The sequence below is a fragment of the Trachinotus anak genome, unplaced genomic scaffold (assembly GCF_046630095.1).
Source record: "Trachinotus anak isolate AG129_WGS33_773 ecotype Australia unplaced genomic scaffold, CSIRO_AGI_Tana_v1 ptg000002l, whole genome shotgun sequence".
NCBI lineage: Eukaryota > Metazoa > Chordata > Actinopteri > Carangiformes > Carangidae > Trachinotus > Trachinotus anak.
This window is the reverse complement of record NW_027273853.1, coordinates 25,578,958-25,606,702: the sequence shown is the minus strand read 5'-3', so window position 1 is coordinate 25,606,702 and position 27,745 is coordinate 25,578,958. Positions and strand designations below refer to the sequence as shown.

Genomic DNA, 27,745 nt, shown 5'->3' with positions numbered 1-27,745 from the left:
GCTTTGTTGCAAACTGTTTGGAAAAGGGCAGATGCTTTCAAAAAATACTTGGCAGGTGATTGGCCTGCCAAGTATTGGGCATTGGATGGACCATCTGTCTATCACCGTCTATCACAGGCTTTAACCATGTCGGGAGACTACTGTGGTTCAGCAACAGGTGGAAAGCTTGGAGCCTGACCAGATGGATTCTCGCTTGCAAGAATTGCAGGGAAACAGTTAATGTCCCGTGCAACCATGATCTAATTTCATGCGGTGCATGTGTGAAGACATTTTGAATCCTAAGTGGGAATGGCCTCCTGCACTCACAGCAAAAACTGCTATACAGAGAGATACTTAAATTTTTTAATATATTGGATGATTACTGCCAAAAACCTGACAGACCACAACTACCATCAAAATAGGGGTTTGGGATATTTTGGCCTCATTTTTGTACAGTGGCGACACATTATCCACCTTTCTATATAGTCACTGGTTATAAACACACAGGATTGGAACTTACTAACAAAATTTGTAAAAATTAAAATGAAATCTAAGTCTTATTTTCTCACACTGAGAAATTGTGTGTACTTCAGTAATGTATATTAACCCTGAGGTAAAAAGATAAAGGTCTTTATTTTTATTTGTGTATTTTACACTTGATTTTCAAAGTCAATCTGTGACTACATCAGCTCTCCCTTGATTTGTTTAGGAGTGGTTGTCACCTCATTGGGGTCAGAGGGTGGGCACCCTCCTCATTGTTTCAGTGATAAGCCCACGCCACCTCCTTAAAGCTCAACAGCAACACACACATATCTCATAAACCATATCATAGATGTGAAGTAATTTGTGTTTAAAGCTTTCTGAGTTATCAACAACATCATTTTATCAGACAACCAGATATGTAATAACATCATAAAATAATGTATACTCATTTTAAGTAGTATCACAGCCACCTATTCACTTGACCGTTTTTTTGAATAATTTTTTTATAGTTAACTCATTCATCTATAAATTCTGGGTTGGTTAGGCTTATTAACTTTCATTGTATACAATGTTACCCTGACAGACTCTCTGTCTTCCTCTCTAATGTTTCTTCTTCATGCTGCAATGCCGCTGTTTTCGTCTCGCAGCCGTGACATACCTGGGCTAATCAACTGTCACCCTCCTCTCCTCTCAGCAATTAAAAAGGCTGAGAAACAGTTACTGTTCCCTCCAGTGTCCTGTTTGATTCTGCCTCGCCTTCTGCAGCTTGTTAAATTTAAATTTTACGCATTAAGCTGACACTTCTACCCACAGAGGCTTTCAATAAGGGTTGACAGTAAGATAAGTCAACATCAGTGAATTTCTGTAATAGTCCATTAGGTCATTCACATGGTGAAAGGACGTTTGAGTCCAAATATATTCCTTTCTGTCTATTGTTGAGAAATGGAAATATGTTTATTATCTGGCTTGGGTAACTGTTTTTCTTGTAGTGTTGGAATACGAGAGTGACAGAGAAGGTTATTTTCATATATCCAGAAACCTTTATACTAAATAAAGGTTGTTTATACTGTAAGCAGTTGGCAGATATGAGAACATTATTTTGAATGTGTTAAAATTTCACATTCAAACCTTATATTTATACATACACTTCTGTGCATTTGCTCATGTTTGAAAGGTTTATTCAGATCAAGAACAACAACAACAGCCGAACATCATGAAAAAATGTAGTGTAGCAGGAATCATTACAAAACTTCCCTCTGCTCCACAGTGTGGTATTGTAGCTAATTCTGCAAGCTGTAGTGACATGAGTGACTCATTCATAACCAAGCCACAGTCATTATATTGTATTCATCCCTCACTTTCTCACTCCTTCTTCTACCTTCCTAATTCACTCTTTCATCTTCTCCTGACCTATGCGTTCATAGCTGGTGTCTGCATGGAGGATGAAGTGAATTGATTCAGCAATGTATTTTCATGTCAGGACCTTGACTTTTTTGCCAGAGGGGGAGAATTTCCTCTTTTCTATCCAGTGCTTCACGTGAGGTGAAACAGGTCTGCCGGAGTCTCATTAGATTTGCAAAAACCAATATCTGAGACTTGACAGCCTTCGAGTGTTTCTCCACTTTTATTTCCTTTTTTAGGGAACACTTAGGCCTGAGCCTTCTGAAAGGGGGAAGAAAAACAATAGAGAAAGAAAAAGCCCCAGTCCCTCCTGTTTCATACCCTCCTTCTTATTAAATATTCACCCTCATTCAGGCACGTTTCGATCGCTTCAGAATTTTCTGAAGTGTATAGTCCAATTCATTTCACAATGTCTGAGAAAATTATAGTTCACATTCCTCAAGACTGCTCCCTAATCTGATCGAGAGAAAGCGATATGGAGAGAGACTGTGAGGCAGCAATGGGGGAGGATAGCATGTCAACAGTTCAAATCGCATGACGAGTTTGTCTGACTGATACTGACTGCCATCTTATTAAACAAAGCACACAAGAGCTGTGACCACAGCATAGAGAGCAGCAGTGCAACCCACTCAGGCACTCACAATAGGAATGGAGAAAACAGTAAACCCTTTAGAAACAAACACTAGCTATGACAAATTGCCACCTCCAAATTGGTTGTTTTACACCACATTTTGCTGCTTGCATTTTGCTAGATTAGCAGTAAAAGGCAAGGCTTAAAGAAAAGCCTGTTAAGTAAGGCAGAATGCTTATGGTACACCTGATCCGTTCTTCACTGTAACCACGGCTTCTGTGCGCTGACGTGCTGTACTCACACACAGTCTCAGTCAGCAGAAGTGAATACAAAAGTAGTAAAGCAGTGTAAGGTCTCACTTTCTTTGCTACAGAATTTGCTGTAAATTCTCATATTACATGGTTCTGAAAACTTGTATCCTTTAAAGGCTACTGAAAATGTCAGACACGTATACTGCCATGGTACCTATGGGCATACAGTGGACGTAATTACAATCTTATTTAAATTTGAGCAGATTTATCAATCCTGAATTGGGCTAAAACAGCTGTTCTTTTTCTCTTTACCTTTTATTTTTTAATCTCATTGTTTTACTCTTTCGTCACTAAGTTTACTAAGTATAGCCCTTTCTAAATTCTTCTAACTACTAGTTAATTAATAAACCAATAAGTAACTAATTTCAAACCAATGATTTACTATTCAGGCTGCACCATTAAGGTTTAGGAAATATTGTGAAGACATAAGTTTACACATTACTTATGTCTTCACAATATTTCTTAAACCTTATAAAAGTGTGTAAATCAGTTGCGAACATCTATAGCACTGTTCAATCAAAAGTAATCAACGTGTATAAACAGGAAGTTACTGTTGTATCACCAGTTATAGCATAATTTACACTTTCACAGGGAAAAAAATACATTAAGGTTAGCGGTCTATCTTTTGCAAATGTATGTATCACTTTGCACAGATGCATGTGTGGAGAAATGTTGTATCTCTATGTTTGGGAGTTAACAGGAAATATCCAGTTATGCTAACCTAGCCGACACTAGTCATTCAGTGTTGAGTGCGCTTGCTGCGCTAACAAAGGACCTGTGAGTCAAGGTGAATGCAGTGGCTTGCGAGCAGCCAGCAGAAAAAATAAATAGTTAACTTACACTGAAAGAGTTATATTGTGATGCTAACAGTGTTCATGATTAAAAGAAAACCAGCGTCTTACTCAGTGTTATGGGAGCAACGACGTGTGGGCTGCTACAGAGCTTGTTAACCCCTGAAAAGCCAGTTCACAAAACATAAGCAAATAGTAGATACTGATTGGCAGCATTTAAATACCAGGTTACTGTGTGACATGCACAGTGAAGCCATACCAAAGAAGCCCCTGTGTGAAAAAGACCTTACATTAGAGAAGGCTCAGAAGATTGTTACATCAATAGGCACACCAGCACAGGGTGTTTCACATACACAACAAAAAACAAAATGTCACTGAACCAAAATGAAGGATAGAAATGTAACTGTCATGGAAATGTCACATGTTTAGGATGTTGGCTTAAAGACAAATAATGAACACTTTGAAGAGGATGAAAAGCTCGTGAACAGGAACAAAAGGACAAAATACAGAGAAACAAAAAGCAACAACAATGACCCCAGGAAGGAAAATACAGCAAGTACAATGTACACAAAATGACAGAAAGAAGCTCTGATGAAAACAACTCAAACAATAGTGGATTGCCTAGTCTGCAGCTTAACAGTGTGAAAGGGACAGATGATCGAAGAGTGCTATGGATCACTCCACAAGCGGCAGGCATGAGACTGAAAAAGAAGTTGGACACAGACTCAGCTTTAACAGTGATCTCTTCACACATCTATGAACAACTGTTTTCACACATACCTCTGACATGAACTAAGCTACTGCTAAAAACTTACAGAGGACAGAGAGTGTGTCCCAAAAGGAAAATTGAAGTGACAGTGACGTACAGAGACGCAACACACTACGACTGGAAAAATGAAAAAAAAAAAACAAAAAAACAAAAAAAAACATAGCTGGGAAGTGAACGGCTCAGGAAAATCCAGTTGAATTGACAGACAAGCAAGGCCACGCCTGAGAGACTGTCACAAATACTATAGGAACACAGGGCATGAGGGCAAAGATTAAGATTGAAGAGAATGTCCAGAATTTCACAAAGCCAGTCCTACAGTAGAAGCAGCGCTGAAAAATCTGGATCAGACTTGGGTCCTGCCAAAGGTGGTCAGGAGTGAATGGGCCACACCCATTGTTCCAGTGATGACGAAAATGTCCAGCACAAAACCAGGAAAAGCAAGCAAGGCACACGTATGTGGAGACTTTGAAGTGACTGTTAACCCAGTTCTTTGCATGGTACAGTGCCCTCTACCTCAGATTGAGGACATCTTTGCTTCCCTGTCAGCATGATAATGTTTTATGAAAATCAATTTGGCTTTACCAGTAAAACAGGTTGGTGTGTGCGATAGCATCAGCTCCTGCAAAGGTCCTGCAGCAGATTTCAGGGACTCAGTGTTACCTTGGTGACATCACTGCCTTTGGCAAATGATGAACATCTTTCTTACCTTGCACAGCTTATCACCAGGTTGAGAATGGAAGCTCAGAAACAACAGAAATGTGAGTTTTTTCAAAGAAATCTGTGGACATGTAATCAACAAAGGAAGACTTACATATGCCTTTACACAGAGAATTTACGAGGGGGATGGGGGGTGGACCTAAAGTGGACCGTACCATTTCTTAACCTTGACGTTAAGTCTTGTTTACCAGCCTCACTCCATCAGCAGCTCACAGGGGTTAATTGGACCGAAGCTGAGCTCCGTCTCCTTTCAATATCATAACATCATATCACACTAACCCTAACCCATTAAAGCTCAAAGTGAACTGTAGCTTATTCAGTTGCAAGTAGAACAATTAGACACTCAGTAAGATTATTTTGCTCCGTGGTAAGTTTAAGGTCGCTGGCGGCTCACAGACAGAGCAGCAAAGAGTTTTTCAGACCATCAGAGCAAAGTGAGAAATATCCACAATTCTGTTATTGTCATTTATTCCATGCTGCTGCCGCTCCTCTCATGCCGTGCGAACACAGGCAGTAGTGTGAGTGGTTTACTATGGTTACGCTGCCGCTGCCTGTCCTTGTATGATTCCCTCTCTGCCTTTACATATGACATGTCTTTTCTTGCCTATGTCTCAAGAAAAGACAGAAGCGGTGCTTAATGCACCACCACCTGAAAATGTGCCTCAGCTGAGAGCATATCTTGGACTGGCGAACTATTACCACAAGATATCCACAGTCCCACTCCCACTTAATGCATTTTTACAGACAAGGAACACTGTGGAACTGCACTGAGAGCTTTCAGGATACTAAATGACTCATATCTTCAGAAGAAATGCTCATGCACTTTGACCCATCCTTACCAATCTGACTGACATGTGATGCTTCACCACAAGGGTTTGGAGCTGTCTCATCGCACAAAGTTCTAGCCAGCTCAGAATAACCAATAGCCTTTGCTTCAAGAACATTAACTTCCACTGGATGAAACTATACACAGATTTACAAAGAGACCCTAAGCCTCATGTAGGAACCAAGAAATTGAATCTCTACTTGTGTGGTCAAAAGTTCAACCTGTTGACTGACCGTCAGCCTCTCATATCGATCCTTTACCCAAGAAAAAGCTTTCCAGTGATGACAGCAAAAGGCTGCAGAAATGGTCTCTTGTCTTCCTCCTGTGTCTGACACTGAACCCAAGGGGTCTAAGCAACATGGCAATACAGATGGAATATCATGTTTACCACCACAAACTTCAAGAATAACTATGAAAATAGATTTAGCACAAGAATACTTGAGCAATTACAAGCAATTACAAACAGCAAATTGAATTGAGAAACAGACAATGAGCCTACATTGTCAAAAGTGTATGGCTTCACGATAAAGCAATGGCCAGTGCATGGTAACACACTGCAGCAGTTGTCATGGTTTCAGTGAACACTAATGTGTGGTTCAAGAGTTTTGATTCCTCCCAAGCTATGCACCAGAGAAGAGCTGGAGGAACTGCACTAACGGCACCTGGGAACCATTTAGATGAAAAGTCTCGCACCAGGAGTCAATGAACAGATTAAGGTCAACTCAGTTCCCCATACGCAGCTAAAGTCTTCCCACTTTACAAAATTAAAAAACAGCATTTTATTAAGCGTATGACCTACATGGGTTATTGGCATGCTAACTTTAGCTTTGTCAGTTGGTTCGCAGTATGTGTAAATATTCAGTGACAACCATTTTCTATTTAAGAACTTGTTTATTTGGTTCAACCTATTTAAATTTCATAATTTTTCTACGGAGTAAACAGGTTTTAATTCGGCTAAGTTTGAAGTCAGAAAGAGCTGTTGAGCAGTAAATCTGCTACCCAGAGCGTCACATGAGGATGCTTTGTTAGCAACTACTGTAGTTAGCATTGGCAACTTAAAAAACATAGTACAGAAGGAGTGTTTGCTACCTTACAGATGTAAATGCACCAAGTAGAATCACATCACTATATCAAAGCAGATTATGCAAATTTACAATACAGAACCTGGAAGTCCGTTCTCTCTGCGAGGGCGTCCTTTGAACTAGCACACAAAAAGTGGATTAGAGGAATGGTATGAAAAAATAAAAAGCTGAGAGATTTGTTGCTACAGTCATTTAAATTCTAGTTTTTATTTATATAATGTTCATTTTTATTTTCTCTTCAGAGTGCACTTGAGATGTATGTAATAAATGAACTGAAGTGCTCATATTAAAGCGAAGCACAATTTCAATTTAGTGGAAGCAAAGCGAGCTTTACCGAATGTAAGGTCAAGCACCTGCCTGTGTAACCATTTAAATAGTTTTCAGTTTTGTTCGACTGCTTGTCTTCCTTCGTCCTTAGAGTAGAGTTTAAGGACATAGCAGAAGCCTAGAGCATCTAATTCAGTCATGTCAGAAAACAGATTTAAGAAAAAAAAGGACTCAGGAAAAGAAAAAAGAAGGGAGAGAATGAGCGAAATGGTGAGCAGGAGTGAGGAGGGTTTCTGTCGAATCCTCAGCCATCTCCAAACATGTCAGAAATAGAGAGCAGACTAGGAAGGAGATGGCTGGCTGAGAGGCAATCAATAAACTCTCACATTTCATTCTGCAGTGTGCATGTGTATATGTGTGTGTGTACGTGTATGTCTGTGTGTGTATGTGTGCACAGGTTCCCGCTGTGGGTATTTATGTGACTGTGTGTGTCTTTGCTGAATTGAATTTCGAACCAGCTTGTTGTAAGCAATTCTACCAGACTGATGAGACAAACTGTCACGTTAGCAGAGAACATACCCTCCTGTACCCTTTTTTTTTCAGACTGATACCTCTGTATCACCAAGGAAAACATAGCATCAGTGCAAAATTAACATATGTTCTGGGATGCTGTGAGGCTCACAGGTACTCATAAAGACCATGTTCTGCGAATAGAAACAGATTAGCCTCGTAGAAATAAGTGGTGAGTTCTGTCCAGCCTAATTTGTTGGACACATGGTCATATTTTCTGCTTCAGAGCCTCATTCTGAAGTGGAAAAAAAATTAGGTATTCTACAAGTACACGTCAGTAGCCAATTAATCTTCACTGTAGACACCTCAGAAAATGTCTCTGGATGGAATGATAAATCAAAAACATGGTGCACGTCTCTGCTCTCTGACTTTGGAGAGAGTTGTTTGTGTTCGACCAGAGTGACTGAACTGTCAAGGATGTTGAGGAAGGTGCACGCTGGCACAGTTTCAGGGTGGATCTTCTCATCATAGCCAGTTATTAAGTTGCTGCTGCTTAAGAGTGAATAATTATAACTTCTCCGTTCTGTCCTCACTGAATCTCTAACGACGCAGTACCATCACCTGTCCTGTGTAAACGACTGCATTTGATTTGGTTGATTGATGACCTTGACTTTACATTATCTCTTATCTTCTTGCACATCTCTAATTTCCTCTTTTCTCTTTTCCTCTCATCCCCCTTCCTCTCCTGTCTTTTCCTCTCTTTTCACCTCCTCCTCTCCGACCAGGCCTGTAGATCCTGCTGAAACCTCCCGTAGCCCTTTTCGCAACACTGAAAAGCAACGACTTATCTCCCCCACGCAACCCAGGCTTAGGAGAGAAGAAGAAGAAGATGAAAAAGAAGAAGAAGAAGCAAGAAGAATTCTTCTCACCGTGACAAATCAAACAAGAAAATAAACACAATCCCCACCGGCACAGCTGCTGTACAACTACACTCTGTTTTTTAAAAGATTTCTCACTTATCCTCTCACCACTCTCGTCTGCTTCTCTTCATCTTTACTTTATTTGTTGCATCTGGCCTTCCCACCATCAATCTTCTCTCATCTCATCTCTTCTTCTTTAACCGACTCAATTTTGACTCTCTTTGACTTTTTTTCTCTCTCTGTCCTCTTCTCTCAGCACTGATTATTCAATTTTTTTCCCACTTTTATTTTTTTTATTTTTTTACAGTTTTCATTGGATTCCATTTTGGCAATGCACCATTGAACTGGCAGACAAGCACTGGGTGTTAGCAGCTCTCATGGCAACATGCCACATCTGTACGAGATACTTGAAACATCATGTATATTGATATTGTAACAAAATAAAAGCTATAAATCATTGGACCTCACCTTTAAACCTCTGGTCTGTTCCCACAGTTTATCTGAAACTTCTCGCTGCATCCTGAGCTTTCTTTTTCTCCTCCTTCCCCTTTTTTTCCTGCCATAGCTACCTCTATTTCTCTGTTTCCTTTTCCCCTCCGCTTCACTCTCCACCCACCCACCCCCCGACTCCCCTCCGAATGCATTGACATCGTCCCCACTATCTGTCTGCCTCAACCTTCCCCGTCTCCCAGTCTATTGACCGCTCTCTGTCTCTCGGTGGGCCAGGGAATACTGCAAAGGCTGAGCTACTGTCCTGGTCGGGGAAGAGCATTGACTTTTTGATGTGTTCCTTTCTTTTCTTGTCACAGACTGTGTTTGATCTTGTTTCCCTCTTTAAGTGGAAAGAACAAAGCCTGTTTTCTTTGTCTGCAGTGGTTGTGGTCTTTTAGGACAAGGTGGTAGCCATAAGCCTTCAAAGTCAGAAACTCTCTGGAGTTGTTCCTTCGATTTGCTTCTGTTTTTATTGCATTAGTTGTCATGGAGTGGAAAACAGTATATCTTTATAGTAACGGTGTAAACCTTAAAAAAAAAAAAAGTACTATTATATAAATATTTTATTTTTTACCATTGTATAAATACAGTATTGATTAACTTATGTACTTTGATTGCAAGTTGTTTGGTCACCCACACAGTGAGTGAATAAAAAAAAAAGAGGAAACCTTTTTTCTGTGAAATTTTAGGCACTATTTCTAATGCTATTGATGTGTTGACTATTTTATTGTAACATCTTCTTTTGTTATGTTTGTTTTTTTGTTTTTTTTTATTTTAAATCTGTGATTAATTGCAGAATCAGGAGTCTTGTTTTGATGACTGCCATGTGTTAAGGTTCGAGGTTGTCGCCCGTCCGTTCTGCCCTCTCCTGTTCTCTCTCCATCTCTCATCACAAGTCACAAGACGATGTGTAAGAAGAAAACAACGGCAGTGGTTTGGTGGATAGTTTCGCTTGTTTCTCTTGCGCTCATCAAAAGAATGTAGCGTGTGGGTTTGTGTGGAAGATCACCTTAAAGAAAAAGATGACATTTTGAATGAGTTACGTCTGTCTTTTGCACTAATTTAATAAAGCCGTTACTGAAAATTCCCACAACAGTGGACAGTTTTTGTTGTGAAGCAAGCAATAGCTTCAGCCAACAGACGTAGGAATGGTATCAATCTTCCTATCTAATGCTCAGCAAGAAAGTCAATAAGCATATACTCCAAAATGGTGAACTATTCCTTTAACAGAAATTTTAACCTCCATCAAAGAATACAGCGTCTTTATTGGTTGTAATGTTTTTGTACCGCATTGCCTATGGCAACTTCACATTCAAACAATGGTATGTGTTTTTCCTTGGATTGTCAGTCGGTGACACTGAACTTTCTTTCATTAAAGCTGCATTAATCATTATTTTTATATTGACAATACGATTATGCAGAATTATCACGCAGCTAACTCCCAGCTAAACTGGGGGATCTTTTCTTTTCCCACCTCCTTTTGTTTGAAACAAACAGCTGTTGCTGCAGGACACAACTCATCTCTGTGTGGCAGGTGATTTGTTGCTGGGGAAGTTCTTCCTGACACTTGAGGTTTAGCAAAGCAAAAGCTTCTCTACTTGATTACTGGTTCTCTCAGCATTGTGTGGCATCAGCATTTGGGTTATTATTGAAATAACTGAATATTTATCACAGAGAAATTTATAAACATAGCTTTTTAATCATTGGAGCTCTGATAGAGAGCACGCTGCTCTTGGGTCTAGATTAAAAGCAATGTTCTGCCCGAGCACATCAGGGTGCAGTTATTGCTCGCAGGGATTTAGAAGGTCACTCACGTACACCAAGTGTTTATGTGTTACCAGTCAATGAAATCTCAACATTGATTCTTAAAGGCATTTTTAGCCTCTGTGAAACCCGTGCAGAGACATTTATGAGAGTAGTTGGAGATTGAGCCTCTTTGGCAGCGTTTTTAGCATATTTTTTAGATAAACTGGCAGTGAGGAGGATTAACAAAATGTGTAAGTTGCAGAAAATGCAGGCACAGCAGCCCTAGTTTTTTTTTAATTATAATTAGAATCACAGAACACAAATAAGTTTGTTACAGAAATGTCATTAAAATAGCATACTGATAGTATACTTATATTTAGGATTGCAGGAGGGAAGAAACAAATTGATTCTTTATTACTTTTTTTCTTCTAAAAGACACTAATGCAGACTGTGAAGACAGCTGACAAACAGGCTTTGAAAAGATGTTTTAGTGACATCATGATAAGAACATAAATATACCACACTACCTTGAAATTAATATGTGACACTGAGTGCAAGCTACCGAACATCTTTTGGTGTAAACTAGGCTGTCACAATTCACCTGGTGTTGAGGTCAGGGGGCTTCGCCTGGGTCTGTGGATCCATGACACAAGCAAAAGAGGTTGATTTTGTTAGAAATGAAGGATGAGTTCTGTTTAAGGTTCCTCTGTGGCTGGAACTAATAAGTAGCCAGCGTTGTTAGCCATGAGAGGCACACAGTTTTCTTAGCTAACGTCAAAGCTTGTGGGAGCACAGTCTGAAATTACAGTGTTCTGACAGAGATCTTGTCTAGGGTTAAAGAGGTTTCTTCATCAGAGAACCATCAGAAACATCCATTGAAATCTTGAGGGTTTCAGTGGTGGCTGCTGTGTAAAATCAGTGTGTGCAGGTCTTTGGCGACACAGCAGAAAGGGTAAGTAGCTCAGATACAGTTCTCACTGCCTTCAAACTGCCTATGACAGAGAGTGACCCATGAAGTCTGTGTCTGAAAGAACCGGTAAGGGTAAAACTGCCAGAGAGCCTCATCAGAAGACTCAGGAAAAGACCTATTTTATCTTATCTAAGTTATCCAACCATGGCTGTGGAGAAAACACAAACAGCCTGTGAATGAGGGTGACTCACCAAATGATACATTTGAGCCTATTTGTACAGGAAGTCCTCAGCCTCTCAGACCCTCTGATTTGTTTTTTCTTGGACTGAAGATGAGTGGGGAAAGTGAACAAGCAAGCAAATAAGAAAAAAATGGGGATCATCATCTTTGATAGATGCTGGACACAGAAACAAAACAGTTTCATTCAGACAGGTTAAAAGAACCAATAGGTCCTCCAACTTAAACTACCACATAGCTCATTTTTTTTCAACGCTCCAATATGACCCATAGGAGTGTCCCCTGAAATAGTGGAAGATGGACCTTGGTTGTCATAGTTACAATAATAAACATGCCTGCACTGTGTCTAGAGCGGCATACCTACCTTCATCACCATGGTTACTATAATAACAGTCATGGCTTGGTTAGGTTTAGGCTCTAAAACTACTTGGTTGGGTTTATGAAAAGATCGTGATTCAGGTTTAAAAAAGTTCTTCTTCAGCATAAGATGATCTTTGTTGTCATGGTTACAGTAATAACAATGTGCATAACTTTGCAGAAGGTCATGGATAATAGAAACAACATAAACTTCTTTTTTACATGGGAGTGGTATTGCATTTTTGATCTCAGCTCACTACACAGGTAGTTGTCAATTTTAATGAATGCAATCAGCTTTTATCAAAAACTCCCTGCACTTTTCTGAGCCATTTTAACAAGCTGTGAGTCTTAACAACCGTTATCTTCCTTTGTTACTTGTGCATCACTTTTCACTTGAGATTAGTTTATATCTGCTGAAACTCTGTTATTGCCCCACATTACTCTGAAATCTCTAATCTCTGACTTTGACATTTATAGATGTGAACACTTCACAGTCAGACTGTTTCAGTTAATCAGCGTTTATTCTACTAAACCTGTTGTTTGCACTGCAGTGTATTGAATTTGGGTGTGTCAGACCTATTCGAGAAGCTGATGGAGTTTTTAAAGATGACCTTCTGGATCAAAGGGAAACTTTTGGCAGTAAAGGTGAGTAAGAACAAGCACAATTGATTCAACAGACTATTCTAGTGTTGCAGTTGACCAGGGATTGTCAAAATCTGATACTGTGGGCCAACCTCAGACAAAATTGACCCCCGCCCTCGTTCACTTTGGGGAATAATCATTTAGGGTCTTTGAGGGATGAAAAAAGGAGGTATGTTGTTTCCATGGAGTCAGTGATTTAGCTGTGGGCTGCAACTTGAGCCCTGTTTTTTTTACCCTGTACTTGTTTTCATTTTGGCAAATTGACATCATTGACACAAATCCAGATTAGAAATTGGCAGTCCCTGCTTGCCAGGTACTTGTGGATTTGGAGTCAGTTATCACTGGATTACTTTGATACTTCAGAAAACTTAAAAATAGAATGACTCACGAGTTCTGGAGTTATAAGCAGTGTATTTTTTCTGTGACTTATAGGCAAATTTATGGAGACTCATTTGCAGTGGACATATGAGATAATGACATCCTCTGAAAGTGTGAGTCATGCTGATTCTAAAAATATGTTTATCATGTCTCTGTGCTCAGATTGACTGAGTTCTGACTCCCAGAAGGAATATGAATTCTGACACAAATTGTGGCAGGTTTTGCTGCAGCTCCTGATGTTGTTGATAAGCCGGTCCAATCAACAAGTCAAACTTTTTTTTAGAACATCAGCATTCAGCTGTGCCCTTTCACCAGACAGTATCTTTGCCTCACGTCTCTCCCTCCATGCCTCGTCTTTAACTCCCACCTTACATACATCTGCAAACACATGCAAACATCTGCACCAGGGCAAGCACTCAAGAGTAACTGCTTATTAACCTATGCTAAATATGTTCGTAGAAAGGCTTGTTGTCTGCCTCTTTGTGGCTTCAAAACAAAACCATCTATTGGTTGAGCACTTTAATTTTGCTGCCTAATTAGAAATGGCTGTTTTATAACTTAGCAAGCACTGAGGCTCCCCTCTGTAGAGCTATAACCTATAACTTTAATTCTGGAAATGCCAATAGCAACCATAGTATCCAATAATAATGATACTAATATCCTCCATCCGCCATCTCCCACTCAGCCATTCAGACTCATTTATTCCCTCCTAGATGATCATTTAGCACCTATTAACACAAGATCCTCATCTGTAATGGCCACTCAATTATCATTTTCACTCTCATTCTGCTTAGGCTTAGCAAGGTTAAGTAACGCCCTGAACCTGTGACAAACGTTGAGTGGGCTATTGGCAGATATTGGTGGTAATTACAGCAGCAATATTTTCAACCAGGCCTAAAGGGTTTCATTATTCTCCCCTCCATTCATCAGCTGTTATTTTTCCTTGCTCATCACTAATGAGTGAGGGAAAATAATGATATATATAATATAATAATGTTGCATCACCTGTCTCAATCTGCTGGCCATGTCACCCTGATCCTGAACAGCAGCCATTGCCCCACCCCATCACCAATACTACCACACGTGCATATAGACAAAGTTCAAAATCTTGCACTCAAACCATTTTCACTGGGGTTGTGCCTCAACAGGGATGGCGTAGCACCCGTCATGGACATCCCATAAAGCAGCAATCCCATAAAATATACATTCTAAACAAAATGTTGACAGATGTCTCAACAACTATTGGATGGGTTGCCTCCAAAAGTATTTTGTGCAAAATAAAGAAGAACAAGTCTAACTCTAATTTGTATTGAAGGATGGTCCTGATATGTTCTCTAAATATAATCCGAAGTGAATTATCTGTATTGACACAGCAGGGGTGCTGTTCTCGAGGGGCATAGATATTCATGTCAAGCTGTACCACACACTCTAGATCAAAGAATCGAAAAGATAGAAGGAGCCAACATCGACCTTGATCTGCACTGAGATGAGGATACCTTCCTCCAGCTTGTATCTGTAATGTACTTTGATTAAGTCTGCAATAAGAAGCTGTTTTTCTCCTTCATTCTCAAGGTCTTTCCTTCACAAGGTACAATGTAGACACATGGTTCCTCTCTGCAATTTCATCTCATTACAATTACATTTAGACATTGGGATTATTTATTAAATGAATCTCAGAGACTGTTTTCTATTATCTATGACTGTTCGGCAAATTTAACCATATTATTATTATTGTAACCATGACAGCAAAGATTGTTTAATGTTGAGGAAGTACTAATTTTAACCCAAATCACTTTTCCTAAACCTAACCAAGTCACGACTGTGATGAAGAACCACCGCTCTCGGTACATTCTGCGTGTTTATTATTGTAACCATGACAACCGAGGTCTGGTACACCTGCTGCAGGGACAATATTTCAGGAGAAATTCCTATGGGTCGTATCAGTGGGTTTTCATAATTATATTATCTGTCTCTTAGTCTGAAACTTTTTCCAAGAAAGAGTCATATTGTGTGTAAAACTGTCTTTTTCATACATTTTGCATGAAGAATATTTATTCCTCTGCACTGGAAATAAACACAACACATGGGACACTCTCCCACAGACACACACATTGAAGAGCCTCTCATAGTAGAGCCGCTCGCTCTGCTCCAACAGAGGTGCACTCTCTCAAGGGGCCATAAATGTGATTCTAGTGACTATGAAAGCTCTGCTGGACTCCCTGTCTTTCCAGGAGAGGAACTGAGAGTCTGGTAGAAGCTTTGTGTAACTTTCCAGCTCTGGCTCCACAGTTAGGGCATGAACATGACAGTGGTGTCAATCTTCTTGTCTAACACTTGTCAAGAAAGCAAATAAGGGCAATTCCCACAATGCTGAACTATTCATTTAACTTGTCTGGAGGTTTTTATTATCTGTGTAACTTGTGTAATGTGTTTAGCTTGTGCACACAGAGAAGGTAGATCTTCACCTCATTAAGCATCCCTATCCTCATTAGCAGGACTTGTAAAAGTGTCAGAGAGTGACACTACAAAGACCACTAAGAAAGAACAGCGTCCTTTATCACATGCACTCGTGCACAGCTAATGTGCTGTAAATATTGCTCTTAATAGCCTCTCCAAGTCAAATATCCATTTTACCAAGTAAACAAAACACTGTGTGAAGTCATTTCCTACTCCTCTCAGTTTCTTATTCATATGTTTCAAGGTCACTAACACACCACTCTCTCATTTTCTGTGTTGTCTTATGCACATAAAGGTGTTGAACAGGATGCCTTTATTTGCAAATGAGGCAGTAAAAGATAAATGGAGGTTGTGGGTGTCAGTGTATGACACTAACAACACAGCATCTGCCATCCCATGATAACCCATCATATATTACAAACTGAATTAAAAAACAGAAAGCCTCAAGATAAAAACTAAACTCATAAACAAACTCCATACCCTTTGTAAACTTTAGGACTAACCACTGATAAAGTAAGGTCACAGACAGAGAGAGGGAGAATATTCAGATGTTGTGTTCTCCTCAAGCACCGTGTTTATGTAAAACAGCTAAAGTTCATTTTGCTTTTGTTTCACTTTCACGGCTTTAGAATACTTTGCTTTTATAGGCTAACGACATGGTGCCTCAGAGGTTTTATCATTAAGCTACTTTACATTGTTGGGATATAGGAAGCTGTCATGCCTGTTCCTCTGGGACCCATTTCCAGCCCTGTGGTGTTTTAAAATCACATGTTGATTTAAGTATAGGTCGTATTAGTATTGTTCTGTCCCTGGAGAAGTGTCTCCTCTCCAGGTTGGTTAACATCACAGTCTGAGCCTTTTCTGGATAAACAAAAGAGTGAAACATAAATGGCTGTTGGGGATGGGAGCGTCTCATGAATGCAGCACGTCTGTGTGTGTATTTTAACGCTGCATACAGTGTGTAATGCCAGTCAGTGGTCCCAAGGGATAATGAATAACAAGTGGAGAACAACCCATGAAATCAATAAGAAACATAACCAAGATGATTTACTTGTTAACCTGAAGATTTATAATAATGAAACCCATCAATCTGACCTCTGCATGTTTTAACCACACAAATACAGACATAACTGTGTGTGGGTGCTGAGCTGCTCCATGTGAATATACATAGTTTTCTTATTGTTTTTACTTCTAACACACCCTACACACACATACCCCTCTGTGGGACTAATCGCTGCAGCTGAAGTATTTTATTATGTCGTCCCCACCAAACCAGGTAGCAAAGAGGCGGCATCAGAGCTCCCCAGAGTACCAATTTGTTTTCACTGTTGGGCTCATTCTGTCTCTTTGTAACTGGATTCCTGTGATTTTCCTCCCGATAACTATGAGGAGCAGCGAACAGGCTCAGCACATTCACTTCCTGGACAGATTTACACTGATGCAGCTTTATGGACCTTGGACTTTCGTTAGTACTGACATAAAAGGAATAATTTAATAGCAACAAGAGATGCAGGATTTCAGTGAAAAGACCCCCCCCCCCCTTTTCTTGTGACGTAGGAACTGAACAATCACATGCTATTATCCACAATCTTGGCTCCAGCAGCTCCATCATACTTGTTTGGGAAAATCAAATCCTTTGAGAGTGAAGAAAAAAAAATATTTGATATCCTGATAATATGCTGCATAGCCAAATATACTGTCAGTTTCTATAAGCAGAATGAAAAGCTGCGAGGGAGGTGTCCATTAACATGTATGGTTAGGACATGATTGTAGCACTTTAAAGTTCTGGGTAAAAGTGACATTTAACCGCAGCTCTCCCAGCTTCTGTGTATGCAGATCATCTGAATTAGTGCCATTTAGTGAGGATTTACAGTAATGTTCAAATCAAGTCAATTTGCATTACAATTAAAGGAATTTGCTGGGAGATTAACGGCTCCCAGGGATGAATTTCCTCTCTTATTAGCTGTAACATCACTATGGTGGGAAATTACAAAATAAAGTCCCGGCATTACACTTGTAAATTATTATCTGTGACAGGAATAAAGTAAGAGAGACGACCTTACGTTCCCAGTTCAACCAGTCTCATTAAAAAAACGTTGACTATCAGTTGGAAACAGGAAACAAACCATCTCCAGACATTTTAGTGAAACATCAGTCCACCCTGACATCCTCCATGCGCCGACTTTGTCACTTAATAGGAACCTCACTTTACGTCCTCCTCTGTCCCGGTTAGAAGTCCTGTGGCTGCTTTGTCACTGTAGCATTAACATACAGCAGGTAGATTCGGGACAATTGCTGCAATGACTAATACTGTTGTTGTTTCCATGGGAGGTCAGTCTGGTTTTACAAACACTCAAACCTGAGTCTGAGGGGAGTCAGACACACCACCTCCTCCTAATCTCACTTTACACCTTATAGCACAGTGCTTCCTAGCTGGAACTGGAAATAGATTCTGAGGAGTAAATTGTCCAATAATTACTATATAATTCATTATATCACACAACAACAGCATTAGCATTGCCTCATATTTCTAATGATCCCATGTATGCAACTACTGTGTGCTACCAAAATAAATTAAAATGTGTTTTGTAATGATACCCAGATTTTATGGGTAAATCTGCAAAACATTTAGTCCCACGTGTGGCACTTAAAGCAGCGAGAGGGTTTACAACAGACGGTTAAAGTAAAAATGTTATTATTGAATATTTAGTCATTGTTAAATAACTAAAACCTTAACCTTCCTTTTCATTGCACCACATTAAAAGCTCATTATGTCCTGCACTGGCACCTTTACTGTGAAGCTTAATTCCTTCTTGGTGAATAACTGCAAATGGACATAATCTGTAGTAAACAGGGTTTCTTTGTGTCACTGCTGTGATGAGTCGTTGAGTAAATTGTCACAGTCTAGGCTGTGACTTGTTTTTTCCCCATGTTTTCTGTCTTCCTCTGACTCTCCCTGTGTGTGTGTGTGTGCGCGTCTGGGAAGTGGAGCCTCTCTCTCTCGCTGTCTCTCGCTGTCTCTCTCCCTCTCTCTCCCTCTGTCAGTCACCTGCTTGCCAATCTGCCAGCACACCTGCAGCTCATCAAGCCCAGCACTATCCATTCCCCGGTCCTGCAGCAACTCCTCACCAGACTGTTGTTTCACCAGTCCAATAGCTCACATTCACTCCCCTTGGAATCTACCTTCCTGCTCCAGTTTTTCTTCCTTGTGTTAACCTTTGTTTCCTTGTGCTCAGGACCACTATCTGCCAGCCTGCCCGCTCATTATTCAGAGTGCCATGCTCCAGACAGCCTGCAGTCTCCAGCCCCCCAGACCTCCTCTGGCTGCCCTCTCATTAGCCCATTCCTCAACCTACCAAGACAGCCCCCACTCTTCACTCTCGATCCCAGCCTGCTGCCTGCACCCCTCTGCTCCTCACCCAAAACCCTCACTCTGACCTCAAATTCTGCCTTCTGAGCCTAAGTAATAAACTCACTGTTATTCATTTGAACTCTAAGTCAGTGTCCTGCATTTGAGTTCCTCTGCTGACCATGACAAATATAGTGATTTGCTATTTGTTAAAAGCTGTCATTTGTAAAAGCTGTAACTCATGCTGCTGCACTGTCACTGCAACTCTCAGTAAAAAAAAATCACTATTTTATATGTGTGCAGTTGTGTGACAGCAGGAACATGGAGATATGTCATTGACGATGCCTGCGCTCTGATCGTATATTGACACACTGAAAAAGTGATGACAGGAAGAGCCCGAGGAGACTGAGCGTTGCCTCCTGAACATCGCTCCTACACAGCAGCATTACCAGTGCCTGGTAAAAAAATGTGGGAGAAAAACTGAAACCCTGATAATACCACTATGAAATACTACTCCAGTGCAATGAAATGTGAAGGATTCTGCTGCTGTGAGTTAGACTATTGCTTGAACATGTCATGCATTAACTTATATGCACTTTAATGCCAACTACTGCACATGCAGCTGGCCTGATTAAAACTGTGACGATGCATCAACTTGTATGAGTCCAGTATGTTTTGCATGTTTTGTGATTATTCTGCAACGTGACTAGCAAACCATCCAACCATAAATGAATGTTGGAAAAATGTTTTGGAAAAATTCATTTCTTTCTTTGACATGTACCAACATAAAATGAAGTAAGAAGTTTCACACAAAGGGGACTTTGAGGGTTTACAATTATTCATCAGCATTTTTAGAATTCTCCATGTGTCCCGTTCACTTTACAATTGCGTTTAAATGAATTATCCACAGAGTGTAGACATGGTCTGATTCAGGCAATTAGCTTTTTCAGAAGCCACTGAACTCCTCTGTGATCAGGCCACTGCCTCAGACACATTTTGTCCTCTGCCTCACACTTTGCTCTAGTCCAATCAGTTCCTTTTGACTTCATGGACCAGTGGATTTCGGTTCCCGTGGAAGAAATGAATGCTAACATTGTCACAGTAATTTAGAAATGAGCCGTGGTGCCTCAATCAAATCAGCAAATTTTACAAAAACAGCAGGGCTGAGAATCACAGCATTTTGTAGTGCATTATCATAATGATACCTATGGTTTGTGAATTCTGGGTAAAATGTATTAAGGTGATTCAATTCAATTCTGGTCAAGTTCAGATTCATCTTTGTATATTTTTTTATTTGCTTGCTGCCATTATTTTTAGGCATAGATACAATTTACATTGCAGTGTATTTGAATGAGAAATGTGCACTGATACATGAATATTTGTCTCACTCTCTCCATTGTAAACATTTTTCACTATCAAATTTTCTCTGCAGAAAAAAAGAGCCCCAACAGTTGATAGTGTGCATAGTAGATACTCATTAATTAAAAAGCTGCATTAACTGAGCAGTTAATTTATTTTTGGCCACATGGACATAGTGGAACAAGCTGTAGACACAATATTCACAATTTATTTAACTATAAAGTTATTACTGCAGATGTAAGCAAACAGTCCCCTCATTACACATCCAGCAGACATAGAGCAAGTTGTGTTTCTGGACCCTTGATGAATGTGAGTCCAATATTCACTTTCTTTTAGCTCCATTTCGGTCTTCATCTCCTCCTTAGGGAAACATCTGCTTCTTTAGGTGCTAATTGCTCCACTATGTCCATCAGCTACCAGCTAACAGTGTCTGTTGGTAATTGTTTAATCTTATAATCTATATTTCTCTTACACACAGCCAAACACAAACACACACATGAAAAAGTCTTGTTATAGGAGCCCTCTCAGGCCGTCAAGAGTGTTGCAGCAAATAACATGGCCTCCTAATTCATTTCAGTGAGAGCTTTACAATGCACAGCAGTGATACCTCTGCAGGGGACTGTGCTGAAAGCTGGAGTTTTAACACAGAGCAACACACAGCACTACATGCCAACTGTCATTCAGGAAAACACATGATTATTCAGTTGTTTACTAAACACTGTGCAGTATCTTTGCTTTTAATAATAATAACAATAATAATAATAATAATTGCTAAATAAATAATGGTTCACATTTCACAGTTTGCCCTAACACTGGAGCAACACACCCAGACCAACACAGACGCTTGTGTTGATTAGTCGACATGCTTTTGTCGGCTTGATGCACTGAAGTGTGGGATAAGTCAACTTAGGCCGACACTGCAGGCGCCCTCAGTGTATTGAGTTAGGCAATGAAGTGAATTACAAGACAAACACTGACTACCAATTGGAAAATATACTTTGCACACACTAATTGCAACTATTTTTCAAACCCAATCTTGCATCACCTCGGGGCTTTGATATCAAACCTCTGCCTGTTAATGCCTGAATTTGATTTGACACAAGAAGCCCTGAAGTTGAAGCTGAGGATTTGGCAGACCAGTTTAGAGGTTGTGTCAGCAAAGTGGGTAGCTAAGCTACTTATCGTATTATACAGAGTTATTGTCATGTTTTGCTTGGTTCTGTCTGAGAAGCCTTCATTGCGAGCACTTTGCTGTCTTCCCTGAAGGAATATGGGAGATAAATGAGAAAAAAAACACAAAAACAAGAGGACAAAAAGAGATAATTCCTTGATTCCTTAGCAATGTGGTGAAAGCAAATTGCAAAAAGCTGAAGATTAAGCTTTTCTTCTTTTTAACGGATTGTGGAATAAAAGTTAAAAAACAGCACAGCACGTGGCAACACCAACACAGTTTCCATCAAGGTCACATTGAGAGAGTTTTACATGTTGATTTCCCATTTTTTAATTGCTGTCTACCGAAAGTAATTAAGCATTTGTCACACTGAGTTTTCAACAACTCTGTTTACATTATTGACCCACAACACACTTCTCCTCCTCAGCCTGTGTCAAGTACAAGCAAGAGTCTAAAAGTTTTTGTTGGTAATGTTTATGATAAAGTCGAAAATATAACTGGCAGCCAATTGTTGGCATTTCTTACAGACAGCCTCTAAGAGCCTCACACATCCAATTTACTTTCTTGCAGTGGGTTCCAATACTGCCAAGTTCTCACTGCACAAAAATAGTATAGGGTCATCAGCAGAAACTTCTTTAGGCGAGCAATAATTTAGTAGATCAACATAATAGAATTACGGCCCAGGGGCTCGAGGAACCTCTGCTTCTTGTTAGAAAGTCATTTGAGTTATTTTGAAGAGTTTAAAAAACAACCACACAGAACAACTGCAAAGAGACACAAAAGGACCACAGAGAAAATGACTACAGACAGTGAAGCTGTGTTGTTTGCTGTCATTTGGTGTCTCTCTCATTCTGTGTGTCTTACACCTATGTATGGTGCTTTTAGCTGTCTGACATAATGAGACAAAGGAGCCTTGGGCACAATGTATCTACATATGCTGGTATTTAGCTGGACCTGTCTAAAATGTGAATACTTGTAACCACAATCTTTTGTCATCCCCAAGTGCTGTATTGTATCAGATTTCTGTCAGGTTGACAGGAGGCTCATTCCTGCTCCTCGCCTCACTGTCCCTGCAGTGACAGAGATTCAGCGTTTCAGAGTATTTTTTTTTAATTAAATGGAAATTAAATTTGTTTGCCTAATTCTCAGCAATACCGTATATCATCTAGGAAACATTTGCTCTGCCTAGCTTCCTTAAGAGCACATTTTTCTGTATCAGTGCTGATGTTTGACTGCACTTGCATCTGTTTTTCACTACTTTTCAGATGGAAGATTATTATTGAAAAATCTATTGCTAAATCTAACAAGAAGGATGTGATTGTACACTATACGCAATGATGTGTTGAGCTGCAGTGTGAATATTTGTATCTTGGCTCTAAACTATATCTTAAATATGCCCATATAATGACTGCAGACAGCAACTTCATTCATTTTTTTTTTTTTTTTTTGTTTTTGTTTTTTTTATTGTTCGATCCATTCATACAATGGAAACTTGGAGTCTGTATCGCAGTTCTGACTGAGATGGTCAACCTGCTGCACAGTTCTCAGGGATCACCCCACAGACATCAAATAGAGAAGATGCAGGAGGTGTTGGAACATGTTGATGCAGTGAAGTTCAGTAAAAGAGGAATTACAGCGATTGAGAGATGCAGTCCGAGGCAGCGCACTCTCTGGAGGATAACATCACAAATCATGGAAACTTTAGAGTCCTTTTTTTTTTTTGATAAATAAACTCTGTGTGAAGTAAGTCACTAAGTGCAAATAAAATAGTGAGAAGATGCACCTATCACATGCTTAAGGCAGGTTTTAGGTTAGGATGTTTTCCTGTGCAATTTGCTACAACTGAGGACATAGCATCCCAAAGGCAATGCTCTCATATTTTAAAGGTTGTTGGCAACACAATCCAGTGCAGTCCTGTCACACTGGTTCAGACTGGTCAGTATTTTGTTTGGCAGATGTAACAGAAATCATTGGTACAGACATGAGTTACTGCATCAGTACTACTACAGCTCACATACTGAATATGACAAGTAAAGGCTGCTCCACACCCAGAGACACACCGTGTTTGGTCTTATGCACATTTGTTAAACCTTAAGAGTTCTTTTCCAGTTCTTTTCTCTCTTGTTTATAGCATTTCCGTATCCTTACAGGCACTTCAGAAAGTTATGTTGATATTTTTAAGACAGAGTTTGTCAGGGTCAGACAACCTGAAAACTACTGCAAAACATCAGAGGCTCTAAAGAGATAAATAAAAGCTGCCCAGTTTTTCACCTCACCCCAGACAGAGGATGTAAACATCTGCCCACAGAATGGTCCTGACAACTCACAATACACGAAAAGTGTGGCAAGTTTTCAATGTAGCTGCTGATACTGTAGGGCTATGATCTTGTAGAAGAGGAAAGGGGTGGTTTATAAAGGGCAAGTGGTGAGAGAATCATAACTAAACAATCCCTGTGAAGTCCTTAAGCATGTTTATCTGTTTGCTCCTGTAGTCTTGGTTGAAGTCCAGGAGAGTGTAGATGATTTTTTCTACACATGAAGATGCTTTATTCCTCTTAAGTTTTCTTCACTAATGTGTTTAAATCTGTGTTAGTGAGCATTTCTCTTTCACCAAGATAATCCCTCCACCTGACAGCTGTGGCATATCCAGATGCTGATTACACAGCATGATTACAGGTGTGCCTTGCACTGGTCACAATAAAAGGCCACTCTAAAATGTGCCACACCTCAGGCAGATGGATTATCTTGGCAAAGGAGAAATGCTCACTAACACGGATTTAAACACACTGGAGAAGAAATTATAAAAGAAACAAACCCTTTGTGTGCATGTAGCAAAAAAATCATAGACTTTTATTTCAACTCATGAAAAATGGGAATAAAAACAAAAGTGCTGTTCAGTACATTATTTATAAGAATACATAATACTTTTTGATACTCTGTTTTTAAATGATTTATTTACAATTTGTTGTTTTTGGTAAATTTCCAAGACCATTAATGTCAAGTACACTGAACACAAATTTTAGATGTTTTAAAATCTGGCTCCATCCATTAATTTTAACAGGTTCAAATATGAACAAATAACAATGTAAAATGTAAAAGGGATCCTTCAACAGAGAATTATCTCCAAACTCTGCGGCCCAACTCAGCTCTGTGGGCCATTTTATTCGGTTTTTCATTTCATTGTTTTGGCTTTTTTAGGCCGCAAATTTACTGATTTTGTTTACTCTCATCATTCTAATCTACCTCGATTCTGATTTGACTGATGGCCAAAAACACAACCAAAAGAGACTGTACTGTAAAAGACAAAATAAATGTGCATGGGTTGTCTTTGCAAGCACATTCTTACAGCCCACAGTTATGTTTTATTGTTACGTGACCACTAGCAGGCGCAGTAATTATGATGGGAGCAAAGGAGGAGGTCAGGTGATGTAGTATGTACAAGTATTACACAGTAGTCCTATGTGAAACCAATAGTCAACAGCTTATTTTAATTAATGACCATTCCACAACTTTGACCACATGTTATTATTACAACCACGACACTGACGGTCTTATTTTCAGGAAGTAGTATTTTTTTAAAAACACACCATGATGTTTACTTAAACCTAACAAAGCAGCTGCTGGTCCGCTCCTATAGGTTGTATCATTGTTACCATGACAACCAAGGTCCAAAATGTGAGTGAATACATGCAGCTTTAGACAGTGCCTTAGTAATTATTAGAGACCCCACAAACCTGCACAGGTGTTTTCAGTTGTTTTTGCTAATTAGGCCTCCACTCAGGCTGAACTTGGCAGAGTAGCAGTGGAATAATGTGACGCTAGCGGACTACATGAACCAATAAGAAGTGTGGAACAGGTGCAACAATAGAAATGAGACAGATGTCAGTCCAGCAATGTGTGTACACACCCACACAGCCCGCAGAGGAGGCAGATCAGATCCAATGAGCAAAAACACAAGTGTGGGTGGACCTTAAGGCCTCTACAATGAATCACAATTATCAACGTAAATAACTCAAATTCTCTGCATCTGTAGACATTGAGCAAAATTTCCACATAAGCAAAGACAAATTTGGACACAGGTTTAGGGGGAAAACAAATACTAAACCAACTTTGTGAAAGTGATTAGTATTTATTTGAATTTGTAGACTTTGAGACACAACAGCACAGAGGAATAATGTACCTACACCAAAGGTCAACCTGCCATGATTAGAATAAAGTTACACAGACACTGAATACAGCTGATCTGAGGGACAGATACTTTTGCCTTTTCATTAACAGGAACAGCCAATCATGACAGCACATTTTTATGCTATTTATATGATATATAATATTAAAAAGATGTAAAGATGTTAAGGGTGTTAACACTTACAAGTGTCTGGCAGCTTAATGCAGATACACTGAAAGTGAATGAAACGTTCTCAGTCATTCCAGCTCTGGTGACAGATAAGTGTCGTCAGCTTAGACAATGTTTTAAAATCTGCATAATTGTGTGTAATTTTATGGCCTCTAATCTCATTGGCATGTGCATGTGTAACTCCCATACAAATGTTTGTGTGTCTAGTGGTTAACTGTCGTATCACAGATCTTGCCGGTGGAAGATGGATCGCTGCCTAACGACGCAGACAGAAAAATCACTCTCACTCTCTTCTCCTTCTAGCTCTTATGTTTTGTTTTGTTTTTCCTCACTGGCAGTGCTACAATTTATTTTGCATTGGATTATCTCTGGCATTTGGCCTCTTCAGCCCATTACCAACATTTCAAACTCCTATGTTACTAACATAACAAACTGATAACCATGCAAACCTACCGTTAAACCAGAATTTGCTATTTAAAACCCAGCAATGTCAAATGACCTACAGCAGGGTTTTTCAAACACTGTGCCGCAGCACACTAGTGTTCTGTGAGAGATCATCTGGTGTGCCTTGGGAAATTCTCAAATTTCACGTTACTTGTCTAGAAAAATGAATCTTAATTTGTGCCAGTGAATTGTTCTCATACAGTTCTCATTGAGCGTCTATGGTTGCACTACTCTTCTGTGCCTGTGGGTGGCGCGAGCACAATTAGTAGCCTAATGACCTGACAAGTGGCAATGCTAACAAAAAATGGCCTAACCCAGATGAAGAGCATGCATGCAATTTATACAGCTCTTCAAATCTCTTGGTTATCATGACAACACAAATGCACATCAACACGTGTGTGTAGGGATTTTTTCCTGATCATCAACAAAGTGAAAAAAAGTTTAAGCAGAGGTGTGTTGTGCTGTATAAAACAAGCCAACAGTGCATCAGTTTATTCCAACCTATAGTTAACGTTATTGTTGGCCAACCTTGAGCGGCTGTAGTAATTATGAGAGGAGCAAAGGAGGAAGTCCAGTGATGCAGTATATAGGCCAACAAAGACAACAAAGGTCGGTATGCCTGCTGCTAAAGGTTCACTATTTCATGAGTCCCATAGGTTGTATCTGAGTGGAGGGACAAACAAACTATATGGTTGTTTAGATTGAAGGACCTGCTGCTTTGTTTCAGTTGGTCCATTTGTCCATTTTCAAACTACTCTGAAAGGAACCTAAAAATTTACTTTCATTGGAACTAAGGAGCCTATCACACCATATAGTACATGTCGTGACCATCACAGCATCATGGTTACATCCAGATCCTTTACAACAGCTGCATTGTGCTGTTTCTTTTCAATTTCCACCCATACTCAGCATTTCCATAATCACACATCACTAGACGAACAATAATGAATCAGATCCAGAGTGAAATGGGAGAAGGAAGTGTTGCTTTGAAAACAAATGAGGCAAACTGGGTAAACAAATGCAAAAATGCTCAGAAACAAGACACTATACCCTTTTATGACAATGCCTGAGCAGAGGAGGAAGTATGAGAAAGAAAAGAAAAATACAACAGAAAGACTTCAGTGGACTTGCAGATGTCTGAAGGGCAGCTAAGTGAAGAGCAGTGCAGTTGGGAGACACAGGGAGTCGACTGGCTAAGTTATTCAGCTGAGAGCAAATGAGA

General features: G+C 39.8%; 1 protein-coding gene and 2 long non-coding RNA genes across 4 annotated transcripts in view; 2 read left to right on the top strand and 1 right to left on the bottom strand.

The window, feature by feature from the left end:
- Positions 1–10,206, top strand: part of cdh13 (cadherin 13, H-cadherin (heart)) — a 292,077-nt gene extending 281,871 nt beyond the window's left edge. The window contains exon 14 of the mRNA XM_071458186.1: positions 8,493–10,206. Coding sequence (XP_071314287.1) covers positions 8,493–8,500 — 8 coding nt within the window. The 3' untranslated portion in view covers positions 8,501–10,206. The remainder of the gene's footprint in view (positions 1–8,492) is intronic.
- Positions 10,035–12,167, bottom strand: LOC139606170 (uncharacterized). The gene is made up of 3 exons (XR_011684563.1): positions 12,027–12,167; positions 11,467–11,498; positions 10,035–10,128 (listed from the first exon to the last, which is right to left on the bottom strand). It is a non-coding gene; the product is annotated as an uncharacterized lncRNA (long non-coding RNA).
- A 229-nt stretch (positions 12,168–12,396) lies between these two features.
- LOC139606162 (uncharacterized) lies at positions 12,397–20,349 on the top strand. 2 transcript variants are annotated; one of them, XR_011684562.1, is made up of 4 exons: positions 12,397–12,471; positions 12,551–12,633; positions 12,921–13,014; positions 19,083–20,349. It is a non-coding gene; the product is annotated as an uncharacterized lncRNA (long non-coding RNA). The 2 variants fall into 2 exon arrangements; XR_011684561.1 differs by having other exon boundaries at positions 12,417–12,633.
- The last annotated feature ends 7,396 nt before the right edge of the window (positions 20,350–27,745 follow it).